Below are 25,910 nucleotides of genomic sequence, written 5' to 3'. Positions count from 1 at the left end.
AATGATTACTCTTAATTTACCTTTCTTTTTTTTTTCCTTTTTTTTTTGCTTCTTAGGGCTGCACCCGTGGCACATGGAGGTTCCTGGGCTAGGGGTCAAACTGGAGCTACAGCTGCCAGCCTATGCGACAGCCACAGCAATATCAGGTCTGAGCCACGTCTGCAACTTGCACCACAGCTCATGGCATTGCCAGGTTCTTAACCCACTGAGCGAGGCCAGGGATCGAACCCGAAACCTCATGGTTCCTAGTTGGATTCATTTCCACTGCACCATGACGGGAACCATCTACCTTTCTTTGTTTGTTTTTTAAGTTAGGGTAAAGCTATGTCTGCTTAAGGTGCTTGGGTGCGAACAACCTTCAAATCCATATATTTGACTCTGGGACCAGTTAACAATCATTCACCTACACAGTGCCTTAATTTTATTAATTTATGATGACATTTATTGCATGCTGCTTCTGTGGCCTATTCTTTACCTACCTCTTCTCATGTTATTTTCCAACAACCCAAAGAGGTAGATAGTATTAAATTTTAGAAATTAGGAGTTCCCTTGTGGTATGGCGGGTTAAGGACCGGGTGTTGTCACTGTAGTGGCTCAGGTCACTGCTGTGGTGTGGGTTCAGTCCCTGACCCAGAGACTCCCACATGCCGTGAGTGTGGCCAAAGAAAGTTTTAGAAATTGGAAGTTCTCACTGTGGCACAGCTGGTTAAGAATCCAAATGCAGTGGCTCGGGTCACCGAGGAGGTATGTGGGTTTCCCTTGTGCAGTGGGTTAAAGGATCTGGAATTGCTGTATCTGTGGCTAGAATTCAGTCCTGGGCATGGCCATTTAAAAAAAAAAAAAGAAATCTTTAGAAATTAAAACATCAAATTACTAGGCTACACAGTTCATGAGGGGCAGAGTGCAGATTTGAACCCAGGCCGTTGGGTTGAGAAATTGTGGTCTTGACCCCTCCCCCACACTGTCTCGTAGGACTAGGATCTTTTTTTGTTGTTTCGTTTTGTTTTTTAATTACTTAAGGAATTTTATTACATTTATAGGTGTACAACAGTCATCACAACCAAATTTTATAGCATTTCCATCCCGAATTCTCAGTGTATCCCCCTACCCCCCCAACCTGTCTCATTTGGAAACCATACATTTTTCGAAGTTTGTGAGTCAGCATCTGTTCTGCAAAGACGTTCATTGTGTCCTTGTTTGAGATTGCACATGTAAGTGATAGCATTTGATGTTGGTGTCTCATTGTCTGACTGACTTCACTTAGCATGATAATTTCTAGGTCTATCCATGTTGCTGCCAACACTGTTATTTCTTTCCTTTTAATGGCTGAGTAATATTCCATTGTATATATGTACCACATCTTCTTGATCCACTCCTCTGTCAATGGACATTTAGGTTATTTACATGTCTTGGCTATTGTATATAGTGCTGCAATGAACATTGGAGTACATGTGTCTTTGGGAGTCATGGTTTTCTCTGGATAGATGCCCAGGAGTGGGATTACCGATCTAATGGTAATTCTATTTTTAGTTTCTGAGGAATCTCCATACTGTTTTCCACAGTGGTTGCACCAGTTTACATTCCCACCAACAGTGCAATAGGTTCCTTTTTCTCCACACCCTCTCCAGCACAGGACTAGATCTTTTTAGTGCTCTTCTGGATGGTGCAGGGAAGCTTTTAGTGATCCTGCTTCCTAGACTAGACTCTCTTCCCCCGCTTGTTGCTTGGTTTCTCTGGCTGGAAGTATTCTTTCTAGTGCCGCTTCTCTCTTTCCAGTCACACCTTTGCTTCAAGCCACCTTGGGCCAGTAGATACAAAGAGAATGTGTGCATGTCCCTTACTCAAAACCTTGCGAAATGTAGAAATTCAAGGAAGAAAGTAGGGAAGAACCCAGAGATTGGTAAATATCATGAAACCCAATTGCATGTGGCATCCTGGGTGGACGCTGAGTCTTTTTTTCCCCTTTGTTTTTTGTCTTTTTTAGGGCTGCACCCACGGCATATGAAGGGTCCCGGGCTAGGGGTCTAATTGGAGCTACAGCTGCTGGCCTACACCACAGCCATGGCAACACCAGATCTGAACCACGTCTGCCACCTACACCACAGCCACGGCAACACCAGATCCTTAACCCATAACCCACTGAGCAAGCCTGGGGATCGAATGTGCAACCTCATGGTTCCTAGTCGGATTCGTTTCTGTTGTGCCACGACGGGAACTCGCTGGTGTTGAGTCTTATCTGCTATGTGTTCTCTCCTTTGGCATCACCCCATTTGTCAGGCAGGCATCCCACTTACCTAGTGCTACTTGCTGATGGAAGGTATCAGGGGATGATTTTCCTAGGTAAAGGGTGAATCTCACTCCCTTGCCCCAGAATTTTTCCACAGATGGCAGGCACACTTGGCATTTCCAGGCGCCCCATTGAAGTCATATTTGGCGCAAAAACATGACATGTTGTTCCTCAGACTCTGGTAATATTTTGTTTTAAATTAGTGGCAAGGATGAGTGTGACATTTAAGCGCAGTAGAAAACACAGTGTGGGAGTTTTCTTGTGGGTCAGTGGGTTAAGGAGCTGGCATTGTCACTGCTGTGGCTTGGGTCACTGCTGTGGTGTGGGTTTGATCCCTGGCTTGGGAACTTCCCCATGCTGTGTGCACACTCCCCCCTCCCCCCCAAACAAAACCTCTAAAAACACAACCTGGACATTTTCGACTGGCTGTGGCTGCCTTTTGGAAAGAGCCTGCTCATTTGTATATAGTGGTTGCAGTTTTTTTGTCTGATGCCTGATGATCTATGGGATTTACCAAGAGAGAGACTATTTTTGGCTCATATTTACCCTGAGAAGAGGCACGGATATGAATTAAACCCTGAGAATCACCTAGTTAATGAGGAATTAAAGATTTCTCAACTCAAATGTACTGCTTGTGCATTCAGATGACAGCCATTAAGTAATGATCACAGGGCTAAACATCCACAGCAGAACCATTTGGCTCCTGGGTGACTTCCCTAATTTATTGCCATTTATGTGATAGTCTTTCAGGCAAAGGCGCCCCTTCCCTTCTCAGAACATCTTTGTTTCAGATTTCTGATGGGTTCTCTCTCCACTCAGAATTTAGAAGTGTGGTTCCCCCTACAGCCTTGCTGACCATATAGGTCTCCCAGGAAGTATTTGATTGCATTTTGGGCTTCATTACGACTTGGTTCCCATAGAAAATAAGGAGCAGGTCAGTGACTGCTTATAATTTTGTGCTAAGTGACTTGGAAACATTTAAAAAATCAATAAGGCCTTCATCGATCACGTTTTAAGTGATGTAAAGAAAGAAACAAACTTTGCCCATGCAGCTCCTGCATGGCAGGCATTTTATTCATGTTCATGATCTCATTGAATCCTCATGCGGGCTCTTAAGGGTCACTCTTGTGATTCCTTTTTTTTTAAAAGATTAGGAAATTGATGCTTGATGAGGAAACTTAAGTAACTCGCCTGAGGTCACACAGCTAGAACCTGATGGAGTTGGGAGTGGGGGTGGGGGTTAAATCTGGCTGCCTTGACTTAAAAGCCCAGTCAAAAATCTGCCTGTTCTTGGGTTGAAATAAGCCTCCGAAACAATTATCATGTGTTTCAGTAGACTCTAATGCTTAGGCAAATGTGCTGTTGTTAAAGGATTAAATCACAGTTTCTTGGGAGTTCCCTGGTGGTCTAGTGGTTAGGATTTGGTGCTTTCACTGCTGTAGCTCAGGTTCATTCCCTGGTCTGGAAACTGAGATCCCACATCAAACCTCTGCACACTGTAGCCAAAGGAAAAAAATAGCTTCTTTCATCCTCTTCACTGTGAGGGAAAAGGTCGAAGCTGAAAGTGGATGATTGTTGTATTTCCTGGTGATCAAAGTATATACAATTCTTACAACACCGATTTCTCTGGTTACCTATGTATAAGTTTATCTAAAAGCAATATAATGCCTCCCAACTTCATCTGTATCCGCCCCCCCCCTTTTTTTTGACTACATCTGAAGGATGTGGAAATTCCAGGGCCAGTAATTGAAGCTGCACCACAGCAGCAACCTAAGCAGTGACAACACTAGATCCTTAACCGATTGTGCCACAAGAGAACTCTGATCTGTGTTTCTGTTACTTTTGTTCAAATTCAAATCCAGAGAACTTTATGATCTACTAAGGTATTGCAGGGTAACAGAAAATTCTGCTTTCTATCCTGCCACCTAACCCCTGGAGATTTGTAAAATTATGAATCTTAACATTTAACAATTTTTCGAGCAGTGACTTACCTAGGGCTGGAGGCTGTGACTGTTTTGAACTTCCTGTCTGGGTTGCTTTTTTTATACACTCATGTCTCTTTACTTTCTGAAATTTGATTCAGGCTTCAAGTCCTTCACCCTCAGCACAGCCTCCTATGATGAAGTCAGCTCGTCTTCAGCTTTTTCTTCTTCACTTTGGCATCTTCTGGCTATATTGCCAAATTAGCATCTTGTCTCACACTTCCTTGCTCTGTGTGTGTGTGTGTGTGTTTTGCTGTCCCCGTCTGGGCTCATATATCCCCAGCAAAGCTATAAGCATCTATGCTGAACGATAGCCTCATACATCTCCTATTTCTCCTTGGCATCACGTTGATATTTAGATAAGCTTCTTTGCACGTAGTAGGCATTCAGTAAATGTTTGATCATTGAAATACAGAAGCTGGCATGAATCCAGCCCATCATCAAACTGCCCTTTCTCAAGCTGAAATGAAGTCTGGAAACATTTAGAATGCAGATTTTATGTAGAATTTAGAAAATTTTGGATAGAGAATCCATTTTCCCATAGTTCAAAATGAAAGAATAGGAAAAGTATGCAGTAAACAATCTCCCTCCTCCTCTGCTCTCACTCCCTCATTCCTGGCTTCTCTGCAAATAAGTAACCACTTTTAGTTTCCTGTGGATCCTTCCAGAGGATTTTGGTGGGTTTTTTTTTTCTTTCTTTTTGGCCATAGCACACAGTGGCTTGATATGGGATCTCAGTTCCCAGACCAGGGATCGAACTCAGGCCATAGTTGTGAAAATGCTGAATCTTAACACATAGACCACCAGGGGACTCCCAAGTGTTTTTGTGTTTTGAACAATGATTTTAAACAAATGATAAAAATTGCTGCTTTTCCACATTTTGACACAGAACTTTGCCTACTCTAGAACAGTTAGGCACCTTGCTTTTTCCATCTAACTGCATTCTTTAGAGATTTTTTTTCCCCTCCATACCTGTCTCATTATTCTCTTACATCCTTGGTGGCATTCTGTTACGTGGGTGTGCCATGTCTTATTAACCTGTCCCATACAGGAGGACATGAGGTTTTTCCCATCCTTTAGGGACTAATGGGTGCTGATGCCATTCCACCTGGGTACAGGTGTGTTGGAGGAGATATTCTCAAACTTGGGCATTGCTGGATCAGAGGAATGTGCATTTGTTTATTTATTTATTTATTTTTTGTCTTTTGGTCTTTTGTTGTTGTTGTTGTTGTTGCTATTTCTTGGGCCGCTCCCGCGGCATTTGGAGGTTCCCAGGCTAGGGGTTGAATCGGAGCTGTAGCCACCGGCCTATGCCAGAGCCACAGCAACGCGGGATCCGAGCCGCGTCTGCAACCTACACCACAGCTCACGGCAACGCCGGATCGTTAACCCACTGAGCAAGGGCAGGGACCGAACCTGCAACCTCATGGTTCCTAGTCGGATTCGTTAACCACTGCGCCATGACGGGAACTCCGGAATGTGCATTTGTAACGGGGGCAGGTCCTGCCTGATTGCCCTCCTCAGGGTTTTTGCCACCTTATATTCCTACAAACCCGATCCTCTTGGCCAGCTGTGTACTTAATCTTTTGGGTTTTTGCCAATTAGTGGGTGAACGATGGTATCTAAATGTGGTTTGAATTTACATTTATGAGTACAATTAAACATTTTTATATGGTTGAAGGGTCATTTATGTTTCTTTCTTGTGTGAACTGTGTGTTCATCTTGCCCTGTTTTATTTTTGTTAGGGCCGCAGGTGCGGCATGTGGAAGTTCCCAGACTAGGTGTCAAATTGGAGCTACAGCTATTGGCCTGCACCACAGCCACAGAAATGTCACATCTAAGTCACATCTGTGAGCTACACCACTGCGATGCCGGATCCTTAACCCACTGAGCAGGGCCAGGGATCGAACTCTCATCCTCATGGATACTAGTCAGGTTAGTTTCTGCTGAGCCACATTGGAAACTTCTTCTGCCCTATTTTAATAGTTTGCTGTTCTTATCAGTTCCTAGGAATTATTTTCCTACTTATAAATTAGAATGGTGAGCCTTTTGTCTGTGAAACTGGTTGAAACTGTTTTTCCTGGTTTGTCATTTGGCTTTGTAGGTGACAGGAGTGGGTTTTGAAAATGTTTCCTGGGAAGACATTTTCAGTTTTCAGGTCCTCAAATTTGAACTTTTCCTTTATGGCTTTTGGATTTTGATGTGTTAGGCTTTCCCTACCCCAAGGCTACATATTTTCTTCTAGGCTTTTTCTTTCTTTTTTTTTTTTAAGTCTTTGATCTGTTTGGGGTCTGTGATCTGAGAAATAAATCCAAGTTTGTTTTTCAGATGGCTGCCCAGTCATGCCAGCACCAATTATTGAAAAATTTACCTTCACTAGGTTGAGATGCTGTCTTTGTCATATACTTAGTTATGATTTGGATGATATGTTACAGTAGAATGTACGACAAGCACTGCATGAACAAAGGGGGATTAATTGAAGGATTACTTAATGCATTCATTGATGCAGCAAACATTTATTAAGTACTTAATAAATTGAACAATTGTGATGAGCCAGCTCTGGGGGATATAGAGTTTGAAAGAATCTCTTAAGAAAGTGGCTGGACAGTGAATCTATCCCTGAGGCAGTAGAATAAGAGCCAGGGAGGGGCTGACACAGACAGAGGATGCTGCACACAACAGTGCTGAGCTGGGTGTGTCAGTGGGAGGGAGGGCATCCTTGGAAGAGGGGCACAAACCCCCGGAGCCTGTGATGTTGAGGGGCCCCTGAGTAGCTTTTCAGGGGTGTGGTTTGGGGTAGGAGACAAGACTGGAGATGAGACCAGAGACTAGTTTAATGGAGATGGTCTCGCCGTCCTGAGCAAGTGTGGGACATGGGCAAGCGTTGCTGCTGGACCTCCCCAGGGCCTCCTCCCTCTAAAGCCCAATACGAGATCCAAAATAAATGGAAGCCAGCGCTTGATTGTGTTCTGCCGGTCGGTTGTTGAGTTTGATGCCTGTTGCTTTATTCTAGACTACTCCAAGCTCCCGGAGCCGAAGTCTCACTTTGCTCCCCTATGGAACTCCCAATTCTGCGTCTCCCTGTAGCCAGAGGCACCTTGGCACAGGGGCCCCCAGTGTCGTCACAATCACGCATCACAAGTCACCTGCCGCCGCCCGAAGAGCCAAGAGTCAGTATTCCGGCCAACTTCATGAAGTCAGAGAGGTAGGCCTGCGTCTCCTCCAAGGTGGAGAGGACCCTGGGAGGAGGGCTGGGATGTTGCTCTGCCCACCTCCCTTTCTTTGTACCAACTTAAGTGATGGAGAGAGAGGACTGGAAGCAAATCTCCCAGATTCAGCCACGACAATCCCTCCTGGTTTTGAAAAAATGGCGCTCCTTGGTGGCTCAGCGGGTCTGCACTGTGGTTTGGATTCGATCCCTGGACTGGGAATTTCTGCATGCCATGGGCGCAACCAAAAAAAATTTGTTTTTTAGTTGTTGTTTAACAAGAGAACAAATACACTTTTATTTATTTACTTTTTAATAAGTTTTTTTTTTTTTTTTTTTTTAGGGCTGTACTTGCTGCATACGCAAGTTCCCAGGCCAGGGGTCAAATTGGAGCTGTAGCTGCTGGTCTATACCACAGCCATAGCAACACGGGATCCAAGCTGAGTCTGCGACCTATACCACAGCTCCCAGCAATGCTAGATCTTTAACCCACTGATCAAGGCCAGGGATCAAACCTGGATCCTCATGAATACTGGTCAGATTCATTACTAGTAACTCCTACTTTTTGATAAGTTTAAATCCTCAAAGGGTACAGCATCACGCAGATTCTGTGTCCCGTGGCCTTGGCAGGAAGATTGCTTCAGAATTTGGCACGAATCAAAGCACTATTTCCATGAGCATGAATTACCTTTCCCCAGGTTACTCTGGTTTTGTTAAGTTCTGCCAGGAGTTACTATGTTATTTGCTTTGTACACATACCCACATCTCTTGCCTAGATAAAATTCAGTTTCATCTCGAGCATAACCACCTTCAGTTTTAGGAAGAGCTGTGTGATCCCTCTGGTTCCAGAGACCCTGCTTATAACCAGCAAAAATGGCCTGGGACCACAATCTTCCCCGCATATTTGTTGTTGTAGAAGTCCTCTTGCCAGCAGGCCTGCACAGGATCCGGGATGGCTGAAAGAGCTGTTTCTTTGGTTAACTGTGTGGTCAGGAGCCCTCTGTCAGGGCTCAGAAGGCAGAGGATGCAAGCCCATAAAAGCCTGGAGGGAGGCAAAAGTACCACCCATGGACGTCTCCATGCCTGTGGCAAAGAAGAGACAGAACAAAAAGTGGTTAATCAGGAATTAATTGAGGGTGTTTTGAAATTCAGCAAGTATTGGACCTAAAGCAGGTCCCCCCTTTTTTTGGGGGGGGGCCACACCAGAGGCATATGGAAATTCCCAGGCTAGGGGTCAAATCGGAGCTGTTGCTCTCTGCCTACACCACAGCCAGAGCAATGCAGGATCCTTAACCCACGGAACAAGGCCAAGGACCGAACCCATGTCCTCATAGATCCTAGTCAGGTTCATTACCACTGAACCAGGATGGGAACTTCAGGTTTCCCCTTTTCTGATTCATTTTATGAAGTGCTTACCCTGCTCACCATCACACTTGCACTTCCAGGGGGTGTGGGGCAGTGAAAACAACACTGTCCTTGGAGGCAAAAGACTCTGTGTGCTAAACTGAGGCTGTTTTGCCCTGCAGCTGACATGCAGATTGACCAGTTTATCATCTCAGAGAAGTAGCCAAGCCCTTCCTCTGGGCCAAGCAGGAGAATGGGACTCCCAGGGTACAGTCTTGCTGCTGCTTGGATCAGCACACATCTTATTTTATTTTTTAAATGCCACGAGCCAAGAGTGTGGTGTCAGCTGGCTTTCTTGTTCTCATTCTGGCCCAGGACAGAAAATCTGAAATCTTCTGACTCAGATCTGTAGATGTATATGAAAGACATTTTTGGATAGAACTACACAGGCATGTACTCGCTATTGCCTAGTAAAGAAAAGGTAGAGTCAAATGCTCCCTTTGAAACAGTCACCCTGATGTGAGAGAGAGAGAGAAAAAAAAGTGGGAGTTTCAGTTGTGGCTCAATGGGTTAAGATCCAGCGTTGCCCCACCTGCAGCTCGGATTCAATCCCTTGCCCTGGAAATTCCATTATGTGGTGAGCATGGCCACAAAAATAGAGTTTGGTGGAGTTCCTGTTGTGGTGCAGTGGAAAGGAATCCAACTAGGAATCATGAAGTTGTAGGTTCGATCCCTAGTCTCACTCAGTGGGTTGGGGATCCGGCGTTGCCGTGGGCTGTGGTGCAGGTTGCAAATATGGCTCCGATCTGAGCTTGGTGTGGCTGTGGTGTAGGCCCGTGGCTACAGCTCTGGTTAGACCCCTAGCCTGGGAACCTCCATGTGCCGTGGGTGCGGCCCTAAAAGAAAAAAAAAGTGTTTACTATGAGCTTAATTTTGCTATGTCGGATGTTGTGAGCTGTGATGATGCTATACATGTATATGTGGCTTTTCACTTATGCCATCTTTTCAAAAAACTGTATTATGGAAAAACTTTGTATGAGGTAACATAATAGCACCCATCATCCAATTTAAACAATTCCAGCCTTCTGCCATTCTTGTTTCAACTATTTTTCCCCATCACTTCTTTTTACTTGAATATTTTAAGGAAATCTTAAATATTTTATCATGTTATTATTTTATCATGTTATCATTGCCAGTAAATGTTTCAATATTTATCTGCCAGACAGGTCTTAAAAAACCCAGCATAACCACAATACTATCATGTCCCTTTTATGTAAACCTCATTACAGATATTTTTTTGCAAGTACTTGAGAGACTGTAACCTTCAAAAAAAAAAGGCAAATTCATGGTATTTTGAGAATTCTTTGAATTCTATTATAGTGAATCTCTGATAGATTTACTGTTATTAGAGTAAAAATAAAAAAGGAACAGCGCTTATGATTAGTGAGCAGTGACCGAAATAAAAGTTGAGGTGTTTGGCTTAATTTTTAGTAGCATTCGATTCAATATGTCAAAATCTTTTCTACCACCATTTTTAAAATTCAAGTTTTTATAAAGATAAAAGCGTTTTCTTTGGGCATGTGTATATAAAAATGCTAAGTGGTATGAAGCATACAATGCAAAAAAAATCTAAAGATCAGAATAACCCATAATTTTACCTCCCGTCAGGTAACCACTGTTAACCTTTCAGTGAATTTACTTCTGTTTTTTTTTTTTTTTTAAATATATAAGTCACATATCTAGGAGTTCCTGTCGTGGTGTAGTGGTTAACGAATCCGACTAGGAACCATGAGGTTGCGGGTTCGGTCCCTGCCCTTGCTCAGTGGGTTAATGATCCGGCGTTGCCGTGAGCTGTGGTGTAGGTTGCAGACGCAGCTCGGATCCCGTGTTGCTGTGGCTCTGGCGTAGGCTGGTGGCTACAGCTCCGATTCGACCCCTAGCCTGGGAACCTCCATATGCCATGGGAGCGGCCCAAAGAAATAGCAAAGACAAAAAAAAAAAAAAAAAAAAAAGTCACATATTTAGATGTATTAAAACTATACAGTATAATCCAAACTTTGTATATAATTATATATATGCTGCTTCTTTATCATATTATTTTCTGTCCATTTTCCATCTCTGGTGGGAAATTCCTAAAATTTCTCTGGAATTTATTACATGAAAAATAGGTAACATACTTCCATAGCTTCCATTTGTTTGTCTGTTTTGGTTTTTTGTCTTTTTAGGGCCTTACCCACAGCATATGAAGGTTCCCAGGCTAGGGGTCCAGTTGGAGCTGTAGCCACCGGCCTATGCCACAGCCATAGCAACGCCAGATCTGAGGCGCGTCTGTGACCCACACCACAGCTCATGGCAACACTGGATCAAACCCGCAACCTCATGGTTCCTAGTCAGATTCGTTTCCACTGCGCCATGACGGGAACTCCATTCCATTGCTGTTTTGATTGGGTTTTTGTACTGCTGGGCAACAACCATGTATCTCTTTAGGTAATTACCTTTGTCTGTAATGACCTTTCTTTTTGAACTTTTAAATTTTAATTGAAGTAGAGTTGATTTACAGTGTTAATTTCTGCTATATAGCAGAGTGATTCAGTTATATATATGCTTTTCTTCTTCTTCTTCCTTTTTTTTTTTTTTTTTTTTTGACTTTTTAGAGTCACACCCGCAGGATATGGAAGTTCCCAAGGGTCGAATAGGAGCTGTAGCTGCCGGCATACACCACAGCCATAGCAATGCAGGATCCAAGCTGCGTCTTCGACCTGCACCACAGCTCATGGCTGTGCTGGGTACTTAACCCACTGAGCAAGGCCAGGGATCAAACCCGAGTCCTCATGGCTCCCAGTCGGGTTTGTTTCTGCTGAGCCATATTCTGTTCCTGCGGTTGTTCACACAAGATTGAGTAGAGTTCCCTGTGCTATATACGAGGACTTTGTTGTTTATCTATCTGATATACAGTAGTTTGCATCTGCTAACCCCACACTCCCAGTCCATCCCACTCCCTCCCTTCGCCCCCTTGGCGCCCACAGGTCTGTTCTCTACGTCTGTGAGTCTGTTTCTGTTTTGTAGACAGGTTCATTTGTGTCATACTTTAGATTCCATGTGATGACCTTTCTTGTTGAACACTAATTTTAAGTGAGCTCGTTGAGACGTGTAAAAACACAGGCAGTCAAGAATTGGAGGGTACAGACGCCTTGAAAGAGTCAAAAGTTTTGATTCTTAGATTTCATGCCAAGCTTCTCTCCTGATTGGAGAGGGGTAGCTGTTCTGTGACATCTGTCCTATTATGATATGCCAGGCCTCCTTGGGAACTGAGAAAATTTCCCTCACACTGGAAAGTCCTGCCGTTTTAAAAGTCTATTAATCATAAAGTATAAAGGCACCTCGACTTTTGGATGTCACTCTATATTTTTATAAAATAACTGGAAGAAAATGGAATAGCATTTTTAACCCAGCTGTACAGGAAAGATAAACTTAGGACTAGTGAAGCAGTGGAGAAAAACATCATGCACAAGACAGATGTGCCCAAATATCTGAAGAAGAAAAGAAAAATAGCCCAGCCACAGGCAATAGAATAAATACTAAATGGAATGCCACAGTATGGGTGAAGGTAATGGGGCAATTTAAAAGATTAAATGGTTATCATCCCAAAGTATACAAAGAATTGAGATCCCAGTGGTCAGTACCCAGAGCCCTCGCTGGAAGAGGCAAAGAGAGATGAACATAGAAAGTTTACGACTTGATATCATGAGGAACATCCTCATTAACAATTGAAGAAATAGAATCAAGATGACTTTGTCTATCAGATTCCCAGAAATAATTATAGCCCATTAAAAGTTACAGTGTTAAGCAATATTGGCAGAGCTGTATATTATCTTTCTGCTACAGTCTACTGATATATAATAAGACCTAAACACAAAACAAAGCTGTTCATTGCCATCAACCCATAAATTCCCTGTTGGGAACTATATTCTGAGGAAAGAATCCATGGAATTGGGAGGTTGAGGAGGAAAGTTAATCTGGATAAAGCTGTTCATGCTAGTAAAGTAATAGAGTTAACACAAACCATCATGGGAACGACTAAATAAGCAACAGTACAGTTAACGTGCTGGCTTATTATACAGCAGTTGAAGATAAACGTCATGTAGGTATCATTACTAGTGAATGTGTGTGTATTAAGAAAGTCAGGATAGAGAATAATATACACACCTTGTCCCCTGTGTCCATCTTAATACGAGTGTTCAAAAGAGGTGGTTCTAGAATTTTGGACATTACTTGCAAACTAAAATTAATTTATTATGTTTGTTTATTTTGCTTTTTAGGATTGCACCTGTAGCACATGAAAGTTCCTAGGCTAGGGGTCAAATTGGAGATACAGCTGCTGGCTTATACCACAGTCACAGCAACGTCAGAGCCCAGCTGCATCTGGGACCTACACCATAGCTCATGACAGCGCTGGATCCTTAACCCATGAGCAAGGCCAAGGATCAAACCCGAGTCCTCATGGATACTAGTTGGGTTTGTTACTGCTAAGCCACAGTGGAAATTCCCAAACTAAAATTTAGAAGTAGAATTTTCAGAGAGCTTGTTGCAAATTAAAAAATTTGCCCAGTAAGTATATTTTTTACCCATGTTTGTCATCAATGTGGGTTTTTTTTTTTTCCCACTTGAAATATAGTTGATTTACAGTGCTGTGTTTATTTTGTTTTTAGTGACAATCTATGGTTACCACTGTCTCATAAAAGCACATTTAATGCCTCTTCCCCCCAGCATACAATCTTTTTTTTTGGGGGGGGGGCGCACACTCAGGGCATATGAAAGTGTCCATGCTAGGGGTTGAATCGGAGACATAGCTGCTGGTCTACACCACAGCCACACCAGATCCAAGCTGCCTCTGCAACCTACACCACAGCTCAAGGAAATGATGGATCCTTAACCTACTGAGTGAGGCCAGGGATTGAACCTCATGGATACTAGTGCAGTTTTGTTACCACTGAGCCACGATGGGAACTCCCAGGCATATAATCTTATAATGAAGGACCATTTCTTCCTTTGACTAAATTTAGTTTTGTGAAAAACATACCGCATTTCCCTTGTTTTTAGTATTTTATCCTCTGTTGGAAGAGTGTTCATCACGGATTGATTCTAGTCTATGAATCTGTTTTTAAACAGCTGGTTACCATTCATTTTTTTTTTTTTTTTAAATCTTAATCACCCTTATTCCCAGCTGTCCATAGGATAAAGGTTGTGTTCTTTAGAGGAGCAGACAAGGCCATCTCTGCCTGCCTGGCCTTGCTGCCAGCTGTCTGCCCTCCTCCTCATTCCCGCCATGCCCTTTACCTCCCTCTCTTGCCCAGGACAACTTTCTGGCACGATGGAAATGTTCTGTTACTTTGTGCCCCCACCCCCAGGGTAGGTGTTACTTACACGGGACTAATGAGCTCTTGAAATGTGGGGGCTTGAATTGAAAAGGACTTTAGCGTACATTGCATGTGAAAATGCCCATGTGATTTCAAAAAGACAGTACCTGAAAAAGGTAAAATGTTTTATGAATAATGTCTTAATACTCATTGCATATGGAAATGAAAATGTTTTCTCTGTGTTAGGTTAAAGTAAAATATATTAAAATCAACTTCACCTGTTCCTTTTAACCTTTTGAAGTGTGCCTGCTGGAAAATTTGAAAGTATGTATGTGCCTCCCATTTGTGGCTTGTGTTATAATTCTTTTAGACAGCGCTGCCCCAGACTGTGAGCTTGTTCACTCAGTCATGCCTCCATCCCTTCCCCAGGTATTAATTGGGCACCTACTGTGTGCCAGGCACTGGATTTTTATCCTGAAAGCCATGTCCTATTCATCTTTGCATCTTTCTAGCCCTAGCCCAATTGCTAGGCATGTTGGTTGGACATAATATGTTAAGGACCATTTTCAGACAGAAAGCTTTAGAAATGGAATGTGGAGGCATCGAGGGTGCTTAGATCATGGTTTGGAGTGGATGGTGATTGGTCGAGGGTTGAGTTAGGTCTTCACATGGTCTCCTCTGACTGATAGCATTGGGTGGTGTGTGCCTGGGTGACCCTGTGACCTAGGGTAGTGTGATACCCCCAGATGTGCCGCTAGAATTGTCTTATTGATAGAATCCAATATATTTAAAAAATCAACCTGAGCCCTTCGCTCTTTAAGGATGTGATGATTAAAATATGCGGTAATCACTTGTATTCTACCTTTTATGCTTTTAGTCACATAAAACAGTCTTTCATGTGATTCACATTTATCTAAATGGACAAAATGACAAAATTCAGTTGGTACAAATACATCATAATTTTTATAAATTTCCTATTTTCTAGGTGCTTTAGGAAAAAAAAATATAGCCCTCATACCTGTTTATATGTGTATGCTGTGTGTATGTGTACACACCTGCATATATGACTTAAAGAGCATAAAGTAGGCAAATTAGATATTTCTGCCTTTTCTAATTCTTTTTTTTTTTTTAGGGCTATACCAGCAGCATATGGAAGTTTCCAGTCTAGGAATTCAAATTAGAGATGCAGCTGCCAGTCTACACCACAGCCACAGGAACACCAGATTTGAGCCACATTTGTGATCTATGCCACAGCTCACAGCAATGCTGGATCCATAACCCACTGAAGGAGGCCGGGGATGGAACCCGCATCCTCATAAATCCTAGTCAGGTTCTTAACCCACTGATCCACAATGGAAACTCCTGCCTTTCTTTATTGCTCTTTCCCAGAAGTGACTGCTGGGGAAATAATCTGAGTGTCTGCTCACATGAGAGCTTGTGTACGTTTGTGTCTGTTCAGAGTTGTGTGTTTGTGTGGGACTCTCTGGTCTACAACAAGGGTTAACTATTTTCTTCCTGGGATGAGAGTTAAAATTTTCACAAGAGCGCCAACTGCACTTTTTTTCTAAGTCCAGACATGGCGATTGGCATGGTCAGAAGAAATATTTGAGAAACAGAATAAACTTTCTAGAGCAAGGGTTCTTGTGGCCCAGAATAATCTTTTTAGCTGTGACATTTGACAATTAAATACACTTAATTCATTAGGGATACTTTTGGACTCTGTAGCTTCACGAGGGAAAAGGTCGTGCTATTGAATTGTGATGGGTGTTTATGAGGCATAAGTTTAGATTTAATTAAGCGTTCAGTGATAATTGATTGACTAGTAGAAATTATCCTTCTCAAACTTTTTTTTTTAATTGTTAAAATAGTTTGCTTTCAGGCACATATCCTTTCGAAGAGAGGACTGTGTGCTGCACTGGTAGATACTGGGTAGATCAACTGTACTGAGGCAGTTTCCTTGAATACAGTTTCAAGTAAACTTTTCAGCGTGTACTCTGAGGAGGAGACTGTTGATGTGGTTCCAGCTGTGTGAATTTATGTATATGTTTCTTCATGTCATTGCATTTTCTTGTTTCCTTAATGTGCACACAAGGGAAGATGCTTTAATGAAGGTGCCGTCTTTATTAATGATGTGGACTCAGCACTCTGTCCCTTCAGGATGATTTGGTTTGATCCTGGTACACATGGATATAGTGAATGCCTGGTTAGAGACCTTGATTCATGCACTGTCTTTGCTATGGCAGCAGTAACTGTCATATAGTACCCTAACAGATTTTATTAGCTGATCAATGTTAAGATAGTGGTCAGTACTGGCAGCAGTGAATACAGGCCCCCCATCACCAGGGAAACCACATTTAGGGTGTAAAGTGCATTTATTCTTTTTTTTTTTTTTTTGTCTTTTTTTGCTATTTCTTGGGCCGCTCCTGCGGCATATGGAGGTTCCCAGGCCAGGGGTTGAATCGGAGCTGTAGCCACTGGCCTACGCCAGAGCCACAGCAACGCGGGATCCGAGCTGCGTCTGCAACCTACACCACAGCTCACGGCAACGCCGGATCCTTAACCCACTGAGCAAGGGCAGGGATCCAACCCGCAACCTCATGGTTCCTAGTCAGATTTGTTAACCACTGCGCCATGATGGGAACTCCTATTCTTCATGAACAGAATGATTATTTTAAAAAATGTTCTCCATTAATTCTCCTGTGTACTTTTTTGCATAAATGGTGACCAGTAACCCTCAGCATGCATTTGAATGGTGATTTGCAGTCTCTTAAAATAAGTTAGCCCCAGACTGCAGTTTTCAAAAATCGTGATGCAGAGCTCCTAAATAGCAGTGACTTCCAAATATTTTTAAAGAAGCAGAGTATTATTTTCAAATAAAAATATTATAGATCCCTACTATATAAAAACAGTGCTTTATTAGTGCAGTTTTACGTTAAGCAGTGGAATGGGCATTTATTATAAAGCAAGCTGACTTGGGATAATGTTTCTGAGCATCATTAAGTTTCTTGGCTTCTCTGTCTATGCAACTTGAAGCAAATATTTGTGTGGCCCACAGAGGCTCTTAGAGATCCTTTGAGAACACAGTTTGAGAGTCATTGGATTTTTTTTTTAAGTGACTTTTTTAAAGTTTTTATTGGGGCATAGTTTATTTATAATGTTGTGTTAGCTTCAGGTTTACAGCAAGGAGAATCAGTTATACAAATACGTATATCCATTCTTTTTTCCATGTAAGTTATTACACAACATTGAATAGACCTCTCTGTGCTATAAGTAGGTCCTTTTTAGTTATCTATTTTGTATATAATAGTGTGTATGTGTTAATCCTATCCTCCCAATGTATCCCCTTGTTTCCCTTTTGATTCCCTGTTTGATTTTGAAATATGTGAGTTTGTTTCTCTTTTATAAATAATTTATTTTGTGTCATTTTATTAGATTCTACATATAAGTAAGGTGATACGTTTGTCTGACTTTACTTAATGTGATAATCCATTTGCATCTATGTTGCTGCAGATAGCATTATTTCATTCTTTTTTATGGTTGAGTAATATTCCATTGTGCCACATCTTCTTTATTCCTCTGTCAGTGGACATTTAGGTTGTTTCATGTCTTGCTTATTGTAAATAGTGCTGCAATGAACATTGGGGTGCATGTATCTTTTTAAATTATGGATTTCTCCTAATATATGCCCAGGAGTGAGATTACTGGGTCATATGGTAGTTCTGTTTTTCGGTTTTTTAAGGAACCTCCATACCATTCTCCATAGTGGTTGCACCAGTTTACTTTCCCATCAACAGGCTAAGAGGGTTCTCTTTTCTCCACACCTTCTTCAGCATTTATTATTTGCAGACTTTTTGATGATTGTCATTCTGACCGGTGTGAGGTCCTACCTCATTTTAGTTTTGATTTGCACTTCTCTAGTAATTAGTGATGCTGGGCATATTTTCATGTGCTTTTTGGCTGTCTGTCTTTGGAGAAATGTCTATTTAGATCTTCTGACCATTTTTTGATTGGGCTGTTTTTTTGATATAAAGTGCTTTAGATATTTATTTTGGAGATTAATTCCTTATTGGTTGGATAGTCATTGGATTTTGGCATTAACAGTATTTCAAATGAAGAAAAAAAGCAAAATGGTGAGGTCATGTCCCCCATCAACCCTCAGCTTGTCTCTCAAACTTTCTTGGGGGAACGAAGCTCTGCTTGCTCAGGGCACCTCTCAGGGCATGTGGAAGGCTGGGAGTGGGGTAGGGGTGGGGAGACTGAGAGTGGAATTAACTACAAAAGCAATGACTGCCTCGTCTCCCAGAAAGCTAGTGGGGGTGCTCACAGTTTTCTGTTACTCACTTTGGGTATTTTGCACTTGGTTGAAAGTTAAGTTTTCTCTTTGCTAGTTATAATGCTAATCCCGCTTTTCCTTACTGTGCCCGTGACATGTGGAAGTTCCTGGGCCAGAGATCAAACCTGTGCCATAGCAGTGACAATGCCAGATCCTTAACCCACTGATACACTAGGGAACTCCTCTCTTTTCCCATTTTTATTCCAGCTTCTCACAGAGTTCCTTCCTTACCTTCAGCTGATTCTCTTGCTGGGCTCTTTTTTTTTTTTTTTCATTATTCTGTTATATTTAGAAACAAGATACTTAGTTGTTTACTTGTTTGTTATCTGACCCCTCTTTTCCTTCCATGTAGCAGTGTTTTTTCCTTTTTTTTTTTTTTTTTTTTTTTTTGGTCTTTTTGCTATTTCTTGGGCCGCTCCCGTGGCATATGGAGGTTCCCAGGCTAGGGGTCCAATCGGAGCTGTAGCCACCGGCCTACGCCAGAGCCACAGCAACGCAGGATCCGAGCCGCGTCTGTGACCTACACCTCAGCTCATGGCAACGCCAGATCGTTAACCCACTGAGCAAGGGCAGGGATCGAACCCGCAACCTCATGATTCCCAGTCAGATTTGTTAACCACTGCGCCACGACGGGAACTCCTGTTTTTTCCTTTTAGACCTCTTTCTTCCTCAGCTCTTAGCACAATACCTGGCACATAGTAGGTGCTCACTAAAGATTGGAGTAAATGAGTAATCTTCCATGAAGGAGATCATAGCCATTGGGAAACACTTCTGCAGACTTGACCAAAAGCTTTTAGTAAGGAAGGAGTTTCTTGCCCTGTAGCATATTTTTAGGAGAGTTATGGTCCCAAAGCAGAAGCTGTGGTGTGCTTGGGCCCATTTGTTCTATGTATTTACAATGGCTGCCTTCCACTCTGCCCCAGATACGCTGAGGTCTTTCTTTTCTTAGTTCCTGGTACCCTTTACATCTATCTGTATTTTTTAGTAAATATCTTTTTTGTAAATGTTTTAAAAAATCTCCCCACTAGTGTATAAACTCCTTCCCCAAAGGTGTGGTTCGTTAATAACCATAGGGACTCTTACATGAACAAAAATATTTCCTACTTGTTGGGATCTTACTGTGGGCAATGTACTGTGCTCAGCTTTGCTTGTGTTACTCCAGGTTAGTCCTGTGAGGTAGTTTTTTTTTTTTTTTTTGTTTGAGCAGAGAAAGGTTTATTGCAGGGCCATACAAGGAGATGGGTGGCTTATGCACCCCCAAAAACCCTGAACTCCTATTGGGCAGATATTACTTTTTTTTTTACGGGCCACACCCATGTCACATGGAGGTTCCCAGGCTAGAGGTAGAATCAGAGCTGTAGCTGCTGGCCTACACCACAGCCACAGCAATGTGGGATCCGAACCATGTCTGTGACTTAACACCACAGCTCATAGCAGTGCCAGATCCCCAACCCACTGAGTGAGGCTGGGGATTGAACCCGCTTCCTCATGGATACTATTCGGATTTGTTTCTACTGTGCTACAGTGGGAACTCCTGAGGTAGATAGTAATGTCTTTTTTACAGATGGGAGACTGAGGCATAAAGAAGGTAAGAGCAAGAGAAGGGTATCAGCCAGGGTTCATGCAGAGAAAAAGATCCAGTGGAAGATATGTATGAAGAGACTTATTGCAAGGAATTGGCTTATGTGCAGTTGCGGGGCCTCCCTTTCAGGCACTGGCCAAAGTGACTGTCCACCCTCAAAATTGATTCTTTTTTTTTTTTTTTTTTTTTGTCTTTTTGCCATTTCTTGGGCCACTGCTGCGGCATATGGAGGTTCCCAGGCTAGGGGTCCATTCGGAGCCGTAGCTGCCAGCCTACGCCAGAGCCACAGCAACACGGGATCCGAGCCGCGTCTGCAACCTACACCACAGCTCACAGCAACGCCGGATCCTTAACCCACTGAGCAAGGGCAGGGACCGAACCCGCAATCTCATGGTTCCTAGTCAGATTCGTTAATCACTGCGCCACGACGGGAACTCCAAAATTGATTCTTCAGCGAAGCCTCAGCTCTGCCCATGAGGCCTTTCAATTGAACCAGGCCCATTTTCTCTTTTACTTTAAGTCAACTGATTATGAACTTTAATCACAGCTACAGAAGACCTCACAGAAACATTTAGATGAGTGTTTGATTGAATTGCTGTCAAGCTGACACATCAAAAAGGCTATCACAAGAGGTCTCATAGGTAATGAGTGGTTGATTCTGGCCCCGGTGTCAGTTCTTACACTGAGAGAGTTGCAACTTAGGAGATTCCTGATGAATCATTCAGTCTGCATAGAACATGCTGGGATTCATGTCTAGGAGTGTACAGATGTCTCTGAGCAACTACCACTGCCATCACTAGCGATTTTAAAAAAGGAGGAGGTAATTCCCATCATGGCTCAGCAGAAATGAATCTGACTAGTATCCATGAGGACGCGCAGGTTCATTCCCTGGCTCTGCTTACTGGGTTAAAGATCCGGTGTTGCCCTGAGCTGTGGTGTAGTTTGCAGACACAGCTCGGATCTGGTATTGCTGTGGCGTAGGCCGGCAACTACAGCTCCAATTCAATCTCTAGCTTGGAAACTTCCATATGGCATAGGTGTGGCTCTAAAAAGCCAAAAAAAAAAAAAAAAAAAGAAAAGAAAAAAAGCTATCCTGTATATTTCAGGCTACAGTCAATATTCTTAACTCGTAGCGAAAGCAATAGAATATAAAGGTTAAAATAAAAGAAACAGGTCTAATATGGAGTCAGATTTGTTCTTCCCTATTATAGTATTCCCCCTATAGTCTTCCTGTGTGTTTCTGCCCTAAGGTCCTGGAGCCTGTTTCTGGAAAGCTCACAGAGCTTGACTGTTGCGTCAGAACAGGCTCCTTTATTACACCCACTGTGGGTCCAGTGCTGGCCTCTGATGTGGGTGTGGAATGATGTACGCAGCCTTGGCTCTTGTCCAGGGGACTGGTTTATCTAGCTGGTTGGTTAAACTAATATGAAAACTAATCAGTGCTGCAGTAGTTACGGCAATAGGAGTTCACCAGAAGGTGAGGCCACTGTGGACTGGCTGCCCCTCCACATGGACCTGCATCTTCTGGGCTCCGCAAGTCGTGGGGACCCCTGGAAAAGTCACCTTGGGTTATTATGCTGTTGCTGAGCAAAATGATGTATGTAATGAGGACACCTCTGTCTGTCTCCGCCTCTCTCTGGCTCACGGAAAATTCACGGTTCAGACACCTTTGCACTTGCAGGGAAGTTAAGTGGCAGATTATTTTATGTCACCATTCTGTGACATAAAAAACTCCTGCCTGTTTTTACTCTCTGTGACAATTTAATACAAGGAGCCTTCCTATCGATGCCCTCAGGCCTTGAGATAATAACATATTTTGGATATTGACACAGAGGGAAGTTAGCCAAGTTCATCCTTTGGCATTCAAGCCACCCTTGGAAATTGTGTTTTATGATCCAATTCTTGGTGATTTTTGCAGAGGATTTTTTTTTTCTTAGTGGCTCATGGTAGCATGTCAGGATAAAACAGAGATTCTTCCCCATTTAAAAGCCAATCATCTTGTTCTTTTCAGCAGAAGCAAGGCACTGTGGTCGTTATCTTCTCTGACTTAAAGCGGATGCTTGGGGTCCATAAACTTGCAGGTGAATTACACTGGTTCCCTTACCTACCTACCTTCCTTCGCCACCTCTTTGCCCCCCGTGCCAGGACTATGATCATTTTCCAGTTGCTTTGATCTGAGTTTTCTCTAGTTCATTCTTAAGGGAAAGCATCGTTTGCTTCTACTTTTGTGTTAGAGATTGAGCATCATCAATAGCCCTGATTATCTATTGCTGTGTCACAAAGCATCCTCAAACCTGACAGCGTGAAACTACAGCAGCCCTTTGTTTTGTTCAAGAGTCTGCAACGTGGGCAGGTGTGATAGAATGACTTGTTCTCACACTCAGGGTGTCTGGTCTCCTTGTGGGATCCTTGGGGGCAGGCCTGGCACCTCCGTCTTCGTGTCCACATGGCCTGTCCAGTTCGGTGCCTTCAGGCTTCTCCTGTGGCAGCTCAGGACTCAAGGCAAGAGTCCTGGGGACAGGAAGTGAAAGTTGCTGGTTTCTTGAAACCTGATCCTGAAATTGGTGCTTTTCCACCCCTGTCCTGTTTTAGGGCTCACAGACCACAGAACCTAGATTTAGGGGGAGAGGACAGAGACTCTACCCCCTTAATGGGAGCAGCAGTAGAAGCCATCTTTAATCTGCCAAACAATTTGTATGTCTTACGTATATTCCTGTAGCTGACATAGCCCCATATTTCTTTGCTGATCCTTTGCTTCCAGCCTTTGGATCCTGTATTAGTTTCCCAGAGCTGCTACAACCAAGTACCACAAACTGGGTAACTCAAACACATGCATTTGTTAGTGCAAGTCCGGGTGCCTGATGCCCAGTGAGGCCAAATAAAGCGAAACATCAGAGTTTGGAGTAGAGTTTGGAACCATGCTCTGGTTCCTCCTGGAGGCTCTGTCCCTTGCCTCTTTTCCAGCCTCTGCTGATTGCCAGCAGTCCTTGGCTTGTTGCTGCCTCCATCCAATCTCTGGCTCCTCCATCCCGCCTCTCTCCCCCCCGTCTTATAAGGTCACTAGTTACTGGCTTTAGAACCCACCCTAGTCCATTATGACCTCATCTTTACTAATTGCATTTGCAAATACCGTGTCTCCAAACAAGGTCACGTTCTGAGGTTCCAATGGACGTGAATTTTGAGAAGCACTGTTCAATCCAGTAAGACCCCAATGAAGTTAGGTTCTGTTATTTCACAGCACTTGAAGACTCTAATTCTATTGTTCATTGTGTGATGGTGATTTAGTTCAAAGAGCTATCTGTATATACTCCAAGCTCTTGGGTTTGTTTTTCACCATGGCAGCCCTGGCTGGAACTGCAGCCCTCCTGATCTCACTCTTGGGCTGCCTGGAGTAGGTCTGGGCCAGGTGGAGTTTGTCAGGCACAGGGGGAAGTTGCCTTGTGCCTGGGGTTCATTCCTGTGCCATGAGCTGAGTGAGCTTTTTGAGGGGTAGGATGGCTGATAGGATCAGGCACCCTTGGAGATTCTGGTTCCAGCTCATGAAGCCTTGGATGGTGATGAGGCCCAGCATGCGTGCTCAGGGATTTCCTCCTTTGTTGTGATTTTTCACGTGGACAGTGGGATTCAGTACATATATGCATCCCAACTACAGGGAGTTCACACTTATTAGATGCTAATACATGTATTCCTGAATCCTTACCTGTGAAGTGGGTTTCATTCCCACTGTACAGATGAGCACACTGAGGCTTTGAGGGCCAAGTTGTATGCTCTGTTCCTGCAGAGAAGCAGCTGTGCCAGAATTGGAGCCCACGGAAGCCTCATCCTGGAGCCCTCTCTCAGCCAGGTGGCCGAAGCGGTCTGTATGCGCTCCTTGTCACTGCCTCCAGCCACAAAATAGTGCCTCCATTTCTTTCTTTTTCTTTTTTTGTCTTTTGTTTTAGGGCTGCACCCACGTCATACAGAGGTTCCCAGGCTAGGGGTCCAATCAGAGCTGTAGCTGCTGGCCTACACCACGGCCACAGCAGTGCAGGATGCAAGCCAAGTCTGCGACCTACACCACAGCTTATGGCAATGCCAGATCCTTAACCCACTGAGTGAGGCCAGGGATCAAACTTGCGTCCTCGTGGATACCAGTCAGATTCGTTTCCGTTGAGCCATGATGGGAACTCCTCATGCCTCCATTTCTACAGCAACTGGGCAGGAATAGAGCTCACGGCACTTCACACAGCTTGGGCTCAGATACCTTCTTTTTTTTCTTTTTTGGCCACCCTGTGGCATGTGGAGTTCTGATCCAAGCTGCAGTTGTGACCTACACCACAGCTGTGGCAATGCTGGATCCTTTAAGCCACTCTACCAGGATAGGTATCAAATCTGTGTCCTAGCACTGTTGAGATGCCACTGACCCTATTTTTCCACAGTGGGAAGTCCTCAGATAGCTTCTTTTACGTACTTCCAGTTGGTGTTAAAGGCAACAACAAGAAGTTTTAATTTTTGTGGCTTTGATATAAATTCACTCTTTGCCACATGTGTCATTTCATAGAGGAAAAAAACTGCCTGTGTAGAGAATAAGTGAGTCAGTGGTACAAGCCATGGGGCTGAGTGGACAGCCATGTCAGGACATGGGTCTGCGTTCTGGGCCTGTGAGCTGCTCTGTGACCCTTGGGCAAGTCATTTGACCTTTGCCCCCACTTGCAAAATGGAGACACCGGGCGGGGTCACCAGCTCAAGGAGGCGTTGGTTGTTACAAATCAGAACTCGATATCACAGTGAAAAGGACGCGTACGATGTCTTTCTGAAGGTTATGCTTCTCTCTACTTGCATTCATTCTTTGATGATTACTCTTCCCCCGTGCAAGAATGTAGTCATAAAATAGGTCTTTGAAGACACATTTCTGTATTTCTATTTACAGAGAAATTCCTTGCATAATATATTCCTTATCCTAGAGAGAGTCCAACGTAAAACAGGTGATTTATACTGGTTGTCCACCAGAGTTGAAATAAGAATCCTAAAACTAAATAGAAACTTCTGCCCTGTATTTGGGGAGAAGAAATAAGACTTACATCATTTTAGTACAAGTTTTTTTTTTTTTTTTTTTTTAAATCTCCTCTGTAAAAATAATTGTCTTTCTGACATGCTAGTGGGTAAATTTTTTTTTTTTTTTTTTTTTTGCCTGTTGTATAACTGTTCCAGCATATCTGCAGAATAAACATCTATCAGCTTAATACTCAGGAGATGAGAAAGTGAGGTGAAAATTTGTCACTGCCAGAGAAATGATCACAGTAAGGCATGTTCTTTCGAATTTACTAACATTTAGGCCCATAAATCACAGCAGTCATACTTCATAATTGCACCCAGCACCTTTCATTTGAGATTCCAGAGAGAATTTATAGACCAAGTCAGGAACTGTAACAGTTGTGTTAAACTCTGTGCTTGGAATGCCTGGATAGATAAAATTCAGGAACCAGAATCTGGATGCTGGGGAAGGTGGGGGAAGGTGAGCTGGGTGTTGAGTTGTGTTGCTTATAATAACCTGGCCATTTCAGATGGGCAGTTATTTACTTTTGTTCAGAGATAACTTCTGTGTTAACTCTATTTTGTTAAACAGGGTAGAGTTTTGAATTACTAGTGTTCAGGAGATCAGATTTGAAAACGACGTGTGTCTGAGGAGATGGGTGTTGACCATGTTTTGACAAAGGTGCTTTGGCCTCTTCCCTCCCAGCTTCTTACCCTGACCAAAGGCACCCACTACTTCTAGCCTCTTGTGTGCTTTATGTATGTGGCAGCATATATGTTTATGTGTACCTGTATGTGTATATA

The 25,910-nt window shown here is 43.1% G+C and overlaps 1 protein-coding gene and 1 pseudogene across 30 annotated transcripts in view; one reads left to right on the top strand and one right to left on the bottom strand.

Moving 5' to 3' along the window:
* Positions 1-25,910, top strand: part of OSBPL10 (oxysterol binding protein like 10) — a 329,934-nt gene that overhangs the window by 158,868 nt on the left and 145,156 nt on the right. For 27 of the 29 annotated variants that reach the window (XR_014822673.1, XM_084987595.1, XM_084987602.1 and 24 more), the window contains one exon: positions 7,283-7,474. Coding sequence is in view for 26 of the 29 variants with exons in the window: in XM_084987595.1 (XP_084843721.1) it covers positions 7,283-7,474 (192 nt within the window). In the remaining 3 variants the exon portion in view is untranslated. Of the gene's footprint in view, positions 1-7,282; positions 7,497-25,910 lie in introns of all 29 variants that reach the window. The other 2 variants (XM_084987608.1, XM_084987609.1) reach the window with 1 other exon arrangement.
* Positions 8,052-10,443, bottom strand: LOC102167958 (large ribosomal subunit protein eL33 pseudogene; annotated as a pseudogene). Its single transcript, XR_014822689.1, has one exon. The product of XR_014822689.1 is annotated as a large ribosomal subunit protein eL33 pseudogene (transcript).

The sequence above is a fragment of the Sus scrofa genome, chromosome 13, assembly GCF_054392235.1.
Source record: "Sus scrofa isolate SSC_HxYL_T2T_F1_AM1 chromosome 13, Sscrofa_HxYL_maternal_Yorkshire_Landrace_v2.0, whole genome shotgun sequence".
Taxonomy (NCBI): domain Eukaryota; kingdom Metazoa; phylum Chordata; class Mammalia; order Artiodactyla; family Suidae; genus Sus; species Sus scrofa.
The sequence above is the reverse complement of the archived record's forward strand: the minus strand, read 5'-3'. Positions and strand labels throughout refer to the sequence as shown.